We start from the raw sequence: 15,654 nt of genomic DNA, 5'->3' as shown, positions 1-15,654 counted from the left end.
GATTAATATAAAACTTCATTATTGGTGAATGCGGTTAAGGGCCAACCCTGACTTTAAAAATATTACTGCCTTGTGTTTGTGCCAGAATTAACTACATGAAAACTCAGAAAGTTATTTACTTGGAATACGTGTTAATACATATCATATTGTAATATGTCGTACAGGATATCTTATATCAATGTGCGATGAGCAACAAATCAAGGGAAATGAATGCTTAAAGTTTAGACATCGATGTGTCTGTATATTATTTTTCAATATTCTGTTTAATTACATGAGGTGAAAAGAATGAGAATATTTGGGAATATTTAATGACATGGATTTCCAAATCTCACTGCAAAATAACTTTCTCTGTATTAATAATGAATTTTCGAATATGAAATAATTTTTCGAACATGATTAAAAACTTGTAAAATAAAAAAAAGATTAAGATCGCCACCAAACATTATGGTTGGTCACGATAGTGGAAACAAACTTATTTTCATGCCTAATTTATTTCACAAAGTTTAGACAATACGTACATGTAAATCATATATACTCCAGCTTTCGTATAATCATTTTAAATTTGATATATTTTCTTATAAATGCACCGACATAACAGCTATTGAGATTTCGTATTTGGTAGGGGCGGTGGTGTCTAAAGAAATACGTATTTTCCAGCTCTAGGTATTACATGTTATCAAACAGGGTTGATACGCGTTGGTTCTGAATCTACCCACACTTAATTGAAACGGCGCATAATAATGTATAATTTAAGATGGCCATCGGATTTGTTCTTCCTGCACGAATAAAAGCCTCCAATCAAACTGCATGCCGGTAGTGAATGTTTGATTTACAGACTTATATCAATGCTATGAAAAGCATCAAGAAATTGACAAATGCTTGTTATAGATACTGATGGACATGCCATCCCATCAGTACATTTTACTTTTTTTTCTTCTCCAGCAAGCCAAACTTCTTTTAGTCATCCCTTTGTGGAAAGGTAAGTTCACCCGGTAGTTTGGTAAAGTGTTGCTCTTCAAGGCCTGCAACAGCGAACATTTACGTAATACTCCTTACGTCTAGCAACGAAATGACAAAGCCATTTGCAATCCTTTTACATCGTTACCCGATTGATAAATATAAGTCCATATTTCGAGATATGTCTTGTAATCATTTTAGGGCGATTGGCCGCCATTACTGTCTTAACTATACATGAAGATTTGTTCGAAGTCTTGCTTACAGTGACGTTGTCTTCAAACACAGTTGGATTCGGTTGAACCTTCTAAACAAGACTTATTATAGACCATCAATTTTACACGCGTATATTATGATAGTTCCGTTTCGCATACCGCTATTTAAATAAAATAAGGACCTGTTTTGCGCGTCTGACACTCTAATTCTTCAAGAAAAAATATCTCACCGCCTTCACTCATGTTGAAGCCTGTGCTGAAAGACTGGTCCTATCGATAGGTCTTATTAAACGTAAACCACTGCTTTCACCACCATGTAGCTTGTGTGATAAATAAGTAAAGGACGAGAGCCATTACATAAGTGGGACTATGGTCAGCTGCGACATCCGGAAGCCGTTTTCAGTTGCAAAACCCAAGACTTATCATTTATCCCCGATGCTAAAAGAATGCACGGTAGCACGTCAAAGCGCCGTTGAAGATACACATGACTAAACAACTCGACTCAGGAAGCATTGTAATAAAGTATATTTTGGGATTTGTTTACAAGCCTTTCCAGTTATAACTGCCTTTTATATAGAATTTTCGCTATGCTCTGACGAAGGAAAATGGTTAATTTTATTTTACCAAAATAGATCAATTATCCCACTCATTCGCCAAAAAGATAGTTTGGGTGAACGAGCTCTGTTCATGTCGGAAACATGTAGAGCCCATTGTTAATAATACTTGTAACTGTTTAACAAGCTGCACTGTGTACATGTTTGACCTTCAGCCTTTGGTTTGACATTGACCTATGTCAATTTGTTAAAGGCCATCTTTGTATGGTTAACAAGTTAAATATTTGTAAAATTGCATTTAAATGATATATAGTTGCAGTGAGGACAGTAAATTGCAAAATCATTAGGCATTTTACCTGTAGGATACATGATTGACCCGACCTTTGAACTCTATTACATTGACTGTTGGTTGTGTAAGCAAGACGGTTTTTGTCCCCTACCGGTGAAAACCGGAGGGGAATTATGGTTTGCGCTCTGTGCGTCTATCTGTGAGTCTGTCTGTCTCACTTTTCTGGGTCTTACGATAACTTTAAAAGTTCTTCATATTTTTTCATGAAACTTGAAACATGGATAGATGGCAATATGGACATTATGCACGTCATTTCATTTTTTTCCTACGTCAAAAATGCTGGTGGCTATGGCAACAACAAAAAATCTGGCAATGGTGGAGCAATATTACTTGGCAATAGTCTTGTTGAACATGAAATACCGTATCCACATGGTGACCATTTGTGGTCGGTAATCTTAAAGTTGCCAGATGAATGATGAAACTGTCAGCCAAAATTTGACCTTCAACCTCTTAGTAAGACTTTGACCAATGAGCTAGGGGGACGAGTGATACACACAGCACACTGTATCCAAATGGTGGCATTCTATACATAGATGGTGACGTCGCTACGTTATAAGATCGATGTGTACATAATGAAATGGTGGTCTTTTGTGGTGTTAATATAAAATTGCATGATGAATGACAAAGTTAGAGTCCAGTGGGTTATGGCAAATGTTGACGCCTGATTAAACCATTTTGACTACTTCATTGAACTTTCCGCAAGCGGGCTTGACAAAAGCAGTGCAGGTTTACCAATGGGACTTTGATGTACACTATTTAGTCAACTTTCAATACAGTCATACCTTCGTTTTCGAGCCCCCATAAGAAAATGGGGCAAAGCTACTTAACTGTGTCGAGATTCTTCCACAAACTCTGACAATAACATGCCCTTTATCACATTTCTGTCTTTAAAAAAACAGCATCAAGAACACAATAGGGTTTTTTGCTCCTCGATCCTTTTGCGTGGATCCCACAATATAGGACTTCTACCAGTGATTTTGTTGCTTTTATTTGTTACAGCCTGTGCCATTTAAATTGGGAAAATTAGCGCCATAAACCATTAAAAGTACGATAAACCATGAAATTGGGAAAAATTAAGCATTATAAATATGATATATTATAAATATGATTATAAGTAACAGAAGTAAAATCGTTTTCAAGTGCATGTATGTTCAGGGGGGTTTTCTAGCCATTTTGGGAAAAGGAGTCTGGTCAAATTGGGATTTTTTAATTGATAAAAGTGGCAAATTTGGGAATTATTTATGGACAAAAAGGACTAAATTAAAGTTATATATTTTGTAGAATGTTTAAAAAATAAAAGTTGAGATCTAGAGTTAAGAAATCATAAGTCATAAGAGACTTCTTTCTTGTAAAAAAAAAATATTTTTTTTTAATTGGGCTTTTTTTGGAAATTTTGGTCAGCTTTTTGGGGAAAAACGTTGATTTTTGCGATCGAAAAGCAGCCGAAAATCGGCGGTAATTTTAAGCAAAAAAATCACTGACAGAATGCCACATACCAGATATAACACCAATGGACCTTCTGGCTACACAGCAGTTAATTTGCAGGTATTTTATTATCAAGGGTCCATAATGATGGCTGAAAGGTTGACCAAAGACAAAGTAATAAGAAAACGCATTTCTAAGTATCCATTATTTAATTTGTATTGTAAAGTATCATCTACAATAATTTCATACATATATATTGTGACAAGAAACAATAAATAAACAATAAATATTTCTCACATTTCTTTAAAATATTTCTGGGAACAATCTTCCACAACAAAGAAATGTGAATTACTTTGAACATGGTACTTACAGAAGAATACACAACATATAGTTTGGACGGAATGTAAATAGTAATCAAGTAAATTAATCAAGCATTTGAATCAAAACAATACAACCCAATTACTCTAGCATACATATACGCCAGGAGGCAACATGGACCAGCTGTCCAGCCAGCACTATAAAGAAATACTGCAGTCTTTTCAAGTTGATTTAATGTTGTTTTTAAATTATTAGAACAGCAGTTCCACTATATTGATTTGAAAAAAAAACTTTCAAAATTGAACTGAAATATAAATGTCCTGTTGTCTCTACATTACACTTTGACATGTAACACTAACAACCATCAGACCACCATGATTTTTCACTGAGACTGTATATTACTGTTAAAGACACTCAGAAATTATTTCTTATACTCATACATAGGGATTAAAAGACTGCCAAAAATAGCAAGTCCTAAATCTAAGAACAATTTTCACAAGTCTTTAACAACTAGGAACCCGTTTTTACTGCTGGCCTGTGACCTCCAGGTCCGCTGGGCGCATGGGAGGCGGTGGTTGCCGTGGATACCGGCCGGTCTGGGCGCTCACGTTCCTTCTGGTACTCCATCTCAATCTTGGCTTCTATCTTCTCCCAGTCAATCTCAATCTGCAATACAATATGCAAAACAGTTTTATGGACATGCTATTAGTTACTGGAAAGAGGATTCTTTGAGAGGGAAGGGTTCGTGTTCACCACATGGTCACTATATCTCAAATCATCTTAAGCAAGTCTTCAGAATAATTGGCTTAAGTCACTAATTTCATTTACTCGTATCATTTTGAAGATGACGGAATTCTACATTATAATATTTATATATTTTGTTCAAATATATTATCAGTGTAAGTTTATTGAATTAATTTAATTTATCTTTGCATATTGGTACTTTATTGCAGTATGCGAAAAACAAGCTTAAGCTAGCCCCATTAAAACTGGATAAAGATTTATAGACTTAAGACAATAGAATAAACTTTAACTATGTTAGAACACAAGTTACCAAAAAAAGCTTGTAAACTTGTATATACACCTTAATGGAACTACCGAGCTTATTTTGAATCTTATGACAATTAAAAATGAATTCTAAATTGATCAATGTAATCAGTGGTAAATACCAAGCTAGACTCAACAACGAAAGCACTTTTATAACAATACATAATATATTTTAAATTGGCCTTAAGTCTACAAATTGGTTGGTGCCTATGGGCTTAGGTCATATGAATATATTTAATCTGGGCCTAGTATCCAGACAATCTAAAAAAACGTGTTGCGCTAAACTCAAAAGATAACCTATGAGTTTCCACTTAGATGAGCCTTGACAATGTAAGCCAGCTTACCACAATCTCATATCTCAACATTATGCAAACTTATATAGTCTTTCTCATACTCAGGGTTGTGTAGGACTCAAAACTTGAATAAAGAGCTTTTTGAATACCTAAGACAGCATGATGGTTAAACTCATCTAAAAAATTTATAAAAAACTCAAAAGTTGAGGCAGAATATTAACTTAAGTATGTTTGTGATTCCAGGTCCTATTCTGAGTCCTGCTGAATTTACAGGAGTCCATTTAAAAAAAATCTTGGATCCAGAAAATAGAACTCAACATTTCATAAAAAGTCAATTTGTGTGAGAGTATCTATCGAATCATTGACGTGCAGAGAACAATACAGTTTTTATATGTTGTATGTAAAATGGTAAACAGGTTGTTAAGTTAACACCCATATGAAGTAAACTTAAAAATAATTTTGCTTTAGATTTACCAACTTGCCATTAAACTTATAATGTACACATGCATCGATTTTGTATTTGCAGTAAGTCAAATGATGGTTAAAGCATGCATAATTTACAGAAACATATTTTAATGAATTCGCACAAAACTAAAAGGAACCTTCAAAATGGTAGGACACATAGCTGAAAATAATCAATCCTTTAAATCTTTTCATAAAATCACCTAATTATGCTAAATAAACTGAAAACAAAGTAGATTCTCCCATGGGAGCATTCTTAAGATTTCCCACAAAGACACCAAGGACTGGTTCTAGGCCCAAGAAATGGACTCATGAGCGTTTCAAGAAGCCTGATGCTTTTGATGCAATCAAGCTTATAAAAGTAGGTTTAACCCTTTGCATGCTGGGAAATTTGTCGTCTGCTAAAATGTCTACTGCTGAATTTCTAAAATTAGCATTTTCTTCGAGTTTTTTAAAAGAACACCATCAGAATAGCAAACAGTTTGGATCCTGATGAGACGCCACGTTCTGTGGCGTCTCATCTGGATCCAAACTGTTTGCAAAGGCCTTCAAAATCCGGTTCCCGCACTGAAAGGTTTAAAATAAAGTATCTTCCAAGGAAAATATCAGCATGTCCATCCTTAATTGAGTTATGTAAATAAACAAACATATCTCCCAGACACTGCTTCTTGTATACTAGAATAGTAAACAATCACGCTCCTCAGGAAAATCTTACATTTAGATGTACTTATACTTATACATTCAAGAAAAAAATGTCAACATAAATCAAATGGAAAACTACTAGACTTAAAAAGTTACTTGTTTAAAACATTTAATTTAAATATAACTATCAAAATTAAATACAAGACAACCAGAGATGGTAAAAAATTAATAAGTTTGATCACGTTTCTCATATGGAGCGTTGTAAACATAGAAATGCTGTAACTAGCAGGGTGACACACTGTGGTCAGTTTAACTCCCCGCTATTTGTCGTAGGAGGACAGGCATTTTTATCGCATTGGCTTGTTAACATATTATTTTATAAATAGATGGAATTATTGAAACTGACACAAAAGTTATTTTAAAATGCCCAATAGTCAAAAAAATGGTTTAGTTTTCCAACTTAACCTTTTTTAGTATTTTCATAGTTACTAAGTGACCTGAAAAGTTTGATTGTATAAATTAAGGCAGTTATAGGATAAATGAACTAAATGTTTCTACAAACAAGTCAATAAGGAACAGTTGCTAATCTGGAAGGTATAATAAGTCATCAAATGAAATATGACCATCAACCATTGAATCCAAAAAGAATCTTTAAATGTGATGGAATATATACATCCACATAAATTATAAACTACATCCCATTGCAAAATTTATATTTAAACACAGTACATTTTACACATGAAAAAGGCCAAGCATACACCATGCTATTAAAAAGCTGTATGTATTAATTTGCCAAAACCTGATATTGGTATTTTTGGACAACAAGTCTCTATCACGCATAATGGTTCACATTACCTTGCTCTTGTTCTGAAATATTCATCACAATTTGAGACATACCAGATGAAATGTCATTAATCAACAAGTATATACACATGTATAATAGTTACCTTCTTCAGCAATTATCTGTATGGCATAAAACAAATAATAAGGTCAAGACTATTGCCAAGCAATGAGTCCCCTACCAGTGAAACTCCACCATTTTCAGCAATATTTCTAATCTATTTGTTGCCATAGAAACCAGAATTCTTGATGTTGGAACAAAAAGAAATGACGTGCATAATCTCCATATTGCCATCTGTCCTTGTTTCAAGTTTCATGAAAAAATATGAAGAATTTTTAGAGTTATCGCAGGATCCACCATTTTCAGCAATATTTCTAGTCTATTTGTTTCCATAGCAACCAAAATTCTTGACGTAGGAACAAAATGAAATGACGTGCATAATCTCCATATTGCCATCTGTCCTAGTTTCAAGTTTCATTGAAAAATATGAAGAACTTTTAAAGTTTTCGCAGGGTGCAGAAAAGTGTTACGGACTGACAGACAGACTGACACACAGAGCGCAAACCATAAATCCCCTCTGGTTTCACCGATAGAGTACAAAACACTCAATAAAACACATAAAACAAAGAGGAACTGTTTTTTTAATATAAACAAACTATAAAAAAACAGCATACGCTTATCTCATAATGAAATATATGATATTCCATCTATTGGAGGACTGGCTTATTTTGTCTGTGTTTTCTAAATGCTCTTTAGGTATGTTTACAAATTAACATTTGCAAAACAAAACATTGATACAATATGAGACAGAGAGCCAGGTATTCTCCCTTGGCAAAGAATATTTAAAAAAAATACTTACATATATGATACATTTCAATGGTAGGCAAAAACTGGGGATGAAATCAGCAAATGACCACAATCCTAGTGGTTCATTTCAAAATGGCATTTTCTCACATAAATTCATACATTTCAATGAGATACTATGATGATATGCAATTTAACAAGCAGTATTGTACACATTAAACCGCGTTCCGTAACGTACCCCCTCCTTATATTGCAGGAAACGTTTGTTGGTCTCTGATTTCCCATACTGGTCCATGTACTTCTGTCTGTACCCCAACACTGTGTCAACGTGAGTCTTGTGTTTCACTGCTAACTCCAGGCCTCTGAGAAATGGAGGATAATTGAAACAAGGGCTGTTTGTAAAACATGCATGCCCCCCATATGGACTGTCAGTTGTAGTGGCAGCCATTGTGTTAATACGTTTTTTGGCACTGTGACCTTGACCTTTGACCTAGTGACCTGAAAATCAATAGGGGTCATCTGCAAGTCATTATCAATGTACCTAGGAAGTTTCATGATCCTAGGCGTAAGCTTTCTTGAGTTTTCATCCGGAAACCATTTTACTGTGTTAAGTCACTGTGACCTTTGACCTAGTGATCTGAAGATCAATAGGGGTCATCTGCAAGTCATGATCAATGTCCCTATGAAGTTTCATGATCCTAGGCATAAGCGTTCTTGAGTTATCACCCAGAAACTATTTTACTATTTCGGGTCACCGTGACCTTGACCTTTGACCGAGTGACCTGAAAATCAATAGGGGTCATCTGCGAGTCATGATCAATGTACCCAAGGATTTCAATAGATTTTGAAAACCAGGAGTCAATGACCCCTGGACTGAAATTTTGAGGAGTCAAATTGAAAAATGCTGGGGTCAATTTTGAAGCGCGTTAATTGTGTTTTTGTCTCTGTTATTCAATTTTTTAGATGAAAATATGCTCTAAGAGTAACATAATATCTTAAAAAGTTATATTGCTTCATTAAATAACAATACCATGATAAAAAACACAACATATTTTAATGAATTGGTACATTAAAATCTACTTCCTTTTAAAACATTTAAGTTTTTTAACACATTTAAGTAATTTAAGATATGTATACATACTGGTAGCAGCTTTTCATCACATATTTATCGTCATTATATTATCATCATCCCTATGATAGCTTTTATAACAAAACACAATCAAAATGCATGGAACATCTAGTATATCTATTACTGTTTATCCGAATACTACACATGTCCGAAATATGTTAGTATAAAAAATGAACTGTGATTCCAGTTTATATAAGATGGGTGTTACTCATAATTATCGGTGGATTAACAAACTGACAAAACTCGCTGGACTTACTCGTGGATCTACGTAATTAATAGACCTTTGACCAATTTTGTTTTTTCTTTAATTACTTTTGCCGACTTACTTTAACCGTGCCGTCTGCAAGTTTGCAAAAAAACTGCAATTATCGGATGGTCAATCAATTATCACGTAATCGCTGCTGCTTATTACCCAGTTAGTGCGCACGCACTATTTAGAAGGTGACATGTGAATTGGAGGAGATGAGATAAGATAAACAACGCCCGAGGTATTCCCTCGATTATAGACCGAGTTTCAAATACTGAAACATTAATTTCAATTAGGAGCACAGTGGGATTTATTACCAATGAACTCGAGATGTTAACTGACTGACGCACGGGTCAAATTTTCGATGCGTCAAAACGCAGGATTCTGCGTCTATTGAAATCTCTGGTACCTATGAAGTTTCATGATCCTCGGCAAAAGCGTTCTTGAGTTATCATCCGGAAACCATTTTACTATTTCGGGTCACCCTGACCTTGACCTTTGGCCTAGTGACCTGAAAATCAATAGAGGTCATCTGCAAGTCATGATCAATGTACCTATGAAGTTTCATGATTCTAGGCATAAGTGTTCTTGAGTTAGCATCCAGAAACCATTTTACTATTTCGGGTCACCACGACCTTGACCTTTGACCTAGTGACCTCAAAATCAATAGGGGTCATCTGCGAGTCATGATCAATGTACCTATGAAGTTACATGATCCTAGGCCTAAGCGTTCTTGAGTTATCATCCGGAAACCATATGGTGGACGGACATACGGACATACAGACGGACCGACATGAGCAAAACAATATACCCCCTCTTCTTTGAAGGGGGGCATGATAATAATAGATGATATAGGTACCATAAGTCACTGTGGCCAGGTGGATATGGTGTCCCAAAAGTTACCTGGAGGTCATGAGTTTGATCCCCATTTTTGGAGCATTTTTTAGATCTCTCCAAACAACACCAGGTAATGGTTCTACCAGAGAAACTGACTCAATAGCTTTTAAATAAGCCTATCATTGACATGAAGGTAAAATAAGTAGGAATGAACTAATAGAGGATGCCATAATGAGCAACAAAATCCATTATCATAAGAGTTTGTTTTCAGTGCAAGATAATCATTGGACAGGGCTTTGATTGAGCCACGTCATGCAAAAATTGGTCCTATGCCATATGTGGTGAGCTGAGCTCCAGACAAGCATACACATTAAGTGCAGTCTGGTTTGGAGCCACCCTGTCTGCTTATGAGAACAACAAACCTTGCCTGACTTAATAGCAGACAGGCTGGCTCCTGACCTCTATATGATATTCACATAGGTCATTGCAAACTAGATTTAAACTTACAGCAAAACAATTTCAAGCCAGTACCTTTTATTTTGAGGCTTGTCTAAGAATAAGATTAAAACTTACCCAGTATTTGGACAATATGGCTCCAGGTTGCTGAATACATGTATTGACCTTATAGGTATCACATTGGATTCTTACCCTGATAGCAAGCTAAGAATCTTTCTACCAAGAAGAACCAGTATATTCTTGGTTCTTTGAAAGAATCCGACACAAGAGCAAACCCCTTTAGCAACAGGTGTTCAAATAAAACGCAATCAAAATGTCCATAATGCAACCAGCATAAAACCAGAGCAGCCTGGTAGTAACTTGCAAGCTGTTCAGGTGTTATGTGTTTGCAGCTAATCTTAGCGTTGCTAATGGAGTCTTTATATTAACTTAAATCTTGTAAGAAAGGTCTTCAATTATTTTGATTTTTAAGGGACTACAAACCCCTCAAAATGCATAGATAAGATGATGGGTTTGGAAACTACAATTAAGTGCCCACCTGTCCCAGTTGTAGAGCTGTATGTTGAGCATGATGGCGCGGAACGTAAGCCCGGCCTGCAGCAAGATGGCCTCTGCGTCCTGGGGGTTCCCGCACAGCAGGGCCATCTCAGCATTGCGGGCGTCCTTAACCGGGATGTCCTTGATGTTCAGTATGAACTGAACCTTGTCTGCCTGTGTATGGAGAGGTAATGGACATGAAATGGCATGGTAGAGGTTGTTGTTTTTAATAAGCCTAATTCTTGGAAAACTGGGGTTAATGTATATTTGCAAAGTGTCATCCCAGTGTAGCCTGTGAAGTCCGCACAAGCTAACCTGAGACGAAACTTTCCCCTTAAACTGTTTTTCATTTAAGGGCGACTTCTTTTAAGAGGAAAATTCAATACAAGTGTTGTCTCTGACTGGCCTGTGCACATGCTAGTTGGGGATGACACTTTACACACTTGACCCAGTTTTCCCAGAATGAGGCTCAAATGAAAATATAATCTTATCATTGTGCACAGGTTTGTGCTTAATGGCAAGTATGAAGTGCACCTTGTCTGACTACATATGAGAGTGGGAAATAATGGAGAACAAGCAAATTCGTTGATTTGATATCCCCCCGCCAATATGCTTCTGGACACAAAAGTGTTATATTTAACACTCAAAAAAACATTTTTTCAAGATACAAAGGGCCATAACTCTGTTATTAACAGATGGTGTACAATGCCATTTGGCGTGCATCATCATCTTATCCATATATATACTCATACCAAGTTTAAATGGAATTCGCCAAACCACTTCCAAGATATGGCTCCGGACGGACGGAAAAACAGACGGACGGAAAGACAGACGGACAGAAAGACAGACGGACGGAAAGACGGACGAACAACGCCAAAACAATTTCCCTCCGCCTATGGCGGGGGATAAAAAGCCTGCAAGAGAGGGGGAATAAGAAGGTATTTTCTTGTGTAAGATGAGTCATAAGCACAAAATACTTTGCCAGAGAGGGGTAAGGAGGATTAATAAAACATCTTCATTAAAATACATTGAGCAAAGATATGCCATTGATATAACAATGAATATGACCTTGTCTGCCTATGTAAGTGGGGCAATATCAGTGAACAATCATGGGAGAGGCAACAATAAAAAGTATTTTTGCCAAAAAATATAACTATTATTCATCGGAGATTGAAATCTCAAAACCTGCTGTTCAATTTTTATTGATTATCTGAGTAGAGGAAAATTTTACATGGCAATGGTTATAAGCTTTCTTCAACACACAATTACTTATTATTTTCTTCAAATTGCATGTCAACAAACTGGTGTCTTTGAACATTACAATGCAATCAACTTATCGAGTAATTAGTCATCTGACGCATACATACAGTTTCATGATTTTTTTCATTCAGTGATAGGGACTCCGTACTGGTTTGGTGGCTAGAGTTTTTTTAATTCTTATACAGTCCTTTTTTTGTTCCTATAATGATTATATATGTATTTGTATTTAACTATTAAATGATTAGATTCTTACTTCCATCAAAGATTGACTTGACTCAAGTAAAGTAGTCGGTAAAAAATATGTAACTGACAGTGTCATCTAAACCTACTAGTAATGAAAAGAACAAAAAGTTTTCGCCTATAAAATCATGTAGTAGTATTATTAAGAGCATTTCATACACAAGTTTCCCTATTTTCCAGGGTGAGTTGCAACAATAAATATTATGCTTACCTCCTGTATTGCTGCATAGGCAATCTCTGCTGTGTTCAGCTCCTTCGCGTAGGCTGACATGGAGGCCAGGCACGACCACAGCATCTCGTCCTGTAACATGCAGACAGGCAGAAATCTTTATGAAGGTTACATTCCAATAGTTTAAAGTTTATTTGCACTCATTAACACACCGGACACAATTTACGTGTAAGATGGAAACAAAAATTAAATTTTGTGTAATCCAAATGTCTAATTTTAGAAACAATTCAGGGTAAGAAAAAACTTAACCCTTTCACTGTGTTCTCTGAATCTCTTCATTATTAAAAATCTCCATAAATTTTAAAAACTATTTGTGAAGCAAACTATACACTAAACAGGAGAAACTCACCTGGATCAAGGTGATAACATACCCCTGCAGTCTGTCCAATAGGGAGATATGAATGGACTGAACAAGTCATAAAAAAAATTTGCCCAACAATAAAACAAGAGGTCTTAAATGATTCAGGCAAGTGATCTTTACTAACATGATTGGGTTATATTACGTAAGAAATTTGTGATAAATCGTATTAATCCATTCCAGCTATGAAGCAAGTTATGCAACCAACATAAAACCAGACCAGCCTGCAAGTAACTCATAGGTCTATTGCTGTTTGCTGCTCATTATTATCTGAGGGTTGGGAAAAACAGCTTTAAAACTTGAATCTAGTGAGAAAGTTCCTAAATTTAATTAGATTTATTAAGGGACTACAAACACTTCATAGTACGTATCTGAGTAGTTAAGGGTTAACAGTTCTTCCTGAATTACCTCACCTTGACAAATCTGCAGAGCCTGACTGCATCGTCCCAGCGCCCAGCCTGCACGTAGCTGTGCAGGATGGCAGGGTAGGGGGAGATACTTGTGCTCACCAGGGAACCCTCTGCACGGCGTATCACCACATGGTTACCAACAAACTGCAGCAGCTGAGGGTTTTTACCAAACTCACTGAAAACCAGATTCACTATGATTCGGAGTTTGGCAAACAAATGCTATCCTAGATATCATTTACATTTCTGTTCATGTTTTGTTTTCAAACATTTGGATCACTGTGGGAAATATTCAATAATCTTCAAATGAAGTCTCATCCCCCAAAAAACCCATACTGTAAACGTATAGAAAATCGTCGGTATGAAATTTCGTTGTTTAATAAAAATCAACTAATTAGTTGACACGTTATTTCGTGGATTTCATATTTTCGGGGAAGACTGACTGTCATGATAATTAAACTTTTATTTAAACAATAAGAGTCATAACAAAGCATTATCTGCGTTGACAGCAAGACTTGAGGTTAATGTGCACTGAAGCATGAAAGTGTTGCCGATTATTGTCGATAAGAGCGATAAAGCGGCGCACTTGGGGGTCCCCCCTCGCTAATTGCCATCAATGTTGTTTTGACAATATTTGCATTTCTCAGCGCAATTGGTCCCCTAGTAGTAACAATTGAGTAATTAAGTCCCCAAAATACACGCGTGAAAACCGTTATGTCTCTTTTAACTTTAATTGGCACTAATTGACATATGTGATAAATCTGTAAACTGTTAATTTGACGACCTCACGTAAATGAGAACAATAGTTGATGAACAGTTTAAATACCGTGCTTGATTAAAAAGAAATAACATTAACATTTTCAATTCGGAAATATTTTAATAAGTCAAGATATAGTGTAATGTGCCCTACTGAAGTGAAGAAACTGTTACAAAAAACAAGTATCTCGGATAACTGACAACAAAAGAAAATGTCGAAAATGACATTCGGAAATGACCGATTTCGGATTAAAAATGTCTAAATAATCGTTGGTACTTGAATTCGTGGTTCAGCAGACCAACGAAATGCACGAAAATTTGTACCACACGAAATTTAATGGTTTTACAGTATTTAAACACATTTAAAAATAACATTAAATTCTGCATTATCTACAAAGTTTGTAATGAAAATTAAAAAAAAAATAAAATGAGAAATATTCCATTCTTATTGTAAACAGCAATGTTTTATACTTGAAATAAGGAACAAAAAGAGACATTAGGATGTTTTGTTTCCACAATCAAAACTAGTTTTAAATGGCTTCAGACGGAATACTTGTCATGGTTTTGAGTATCTAAATTAAATTTTCAATCAATTTCTTGGTAAATATAGGCACAGTTCAAACTTAAACTGGCCGTAAACTCAAGAATTTTTCATACTTAGAGAAATTGATTTAAATTTTCACTCAAGAACTTTAAGAAATAGACCTGATTCTGGGAAAACAGGACTTAATACATGTGCATTAAGTGTTGAAATGGATTTGCCTGAGCAGTCTGCACAGGCTAATCAGGGAAAACACTATGCTTTTATGGGATTTTTGTTATTAAAAGAGTTCTCTTCTTAATAAAAACCCAGTTTGGGCAAAAAATGTTGTCTTGGATTAGCCTGTGTGGACATTTCATGTATTTGCATTAAGCCCAGTTTTCCCAGAGCAAGGCTCTTACAGTCTTAGGCACCAACCTGGCTTCTTTCTCAAAGACTGTCCTAGGCAGCAGGTCTCTGTCCACGTAGACAGCGCTGGGGTAGTACCATACTGTGAACTTGCCATCGGCCAGCGCAGCCAGCATGTTGGTGTTGTCATTCCAGGCCAGTGACATGATCATGGTTCCTGGAAGAAGAGTAATCAGTGCAGTGTAACCTTTTATCAAGACAATACAATATAATCTTGGTGCGGTATAACTTTTGATCAAGACCCTAGATTGTACACACAATTAAATGTAAAGTTTGATAAAAAAAAACAAAATTACCTCTCCAGACCTGTTTACCCCATTTTGTGACGATCAGTAGTTTTAGAGT

The 15,654-nt window shown here is 35.8% G+C and overlaps 1 protein-coding gene across 5 annotated transcripts in view; it reads right to left on the bottom strand.

Annotated features, from left to right (window-relative positions):
- The window catches only part of LOC127834035 (intraflagellar transport protein 80 homolog), a 101,332-nt gene that overhangs the window by 62,578 nt on the left and 23,100 nt on the right, over positions 1-15,654 (bottom strand). For 2 of the 5 annotated variants that reach the window (XM_052359593.1, XM_052359597.1), the window contains 6 exons: positions 15,319-15,466; positions 13,611-13,782; positions 12,822-12,911; positions 11,112-11,284; positions 8,143-8,266; positions 3,688-4,481 (listed from right to left, as the gene is read on the bottom strand). In XM_052359593.1, coding sequence (XP_052215553.1) covers positions 4,326-4,481; positions 8,143-8,266; positions 11,112-11,284; positions 12,822-12,911; positions 13,611-13,782; positions 15,319-15,466 — 863 coding nt within the window. In that variant the 3' untranslated portion in view covers positions 3,688-4,325. Of the gene's footprint in view, positions 1-3,687; positions 4,482-8,142; positions 8,267-11,111; positions 11,285-12,821; positions 12,912-13,610; positions 13,783-15,318; positions 15,467-15,654 lie in introns of those variants that run through there. The other 3 variants (XM_052359594.1, XM_052359595.1, XM_052359596.1) reach the window with 3 other exon arrangements.

The sequence above is a fragment of the Dreissena polymorpha genome, chromosome 6, assembly GCF_020536995.1.
Source record: "Dreissena polymorpha isolate Duluth1 chromosome 6, UMN_Dpol_1.0, whole genome shotgun sequence".
Lineage (NCBI taxonomy): Eukaryota > Metazoa > Mollusca > Bivalvia > Myida > Dreissenidae > Dreissena > Dreissena polymorpha.
This window is presented reverse-complemented; position numbering and strand designations above follow the sequence as displayed.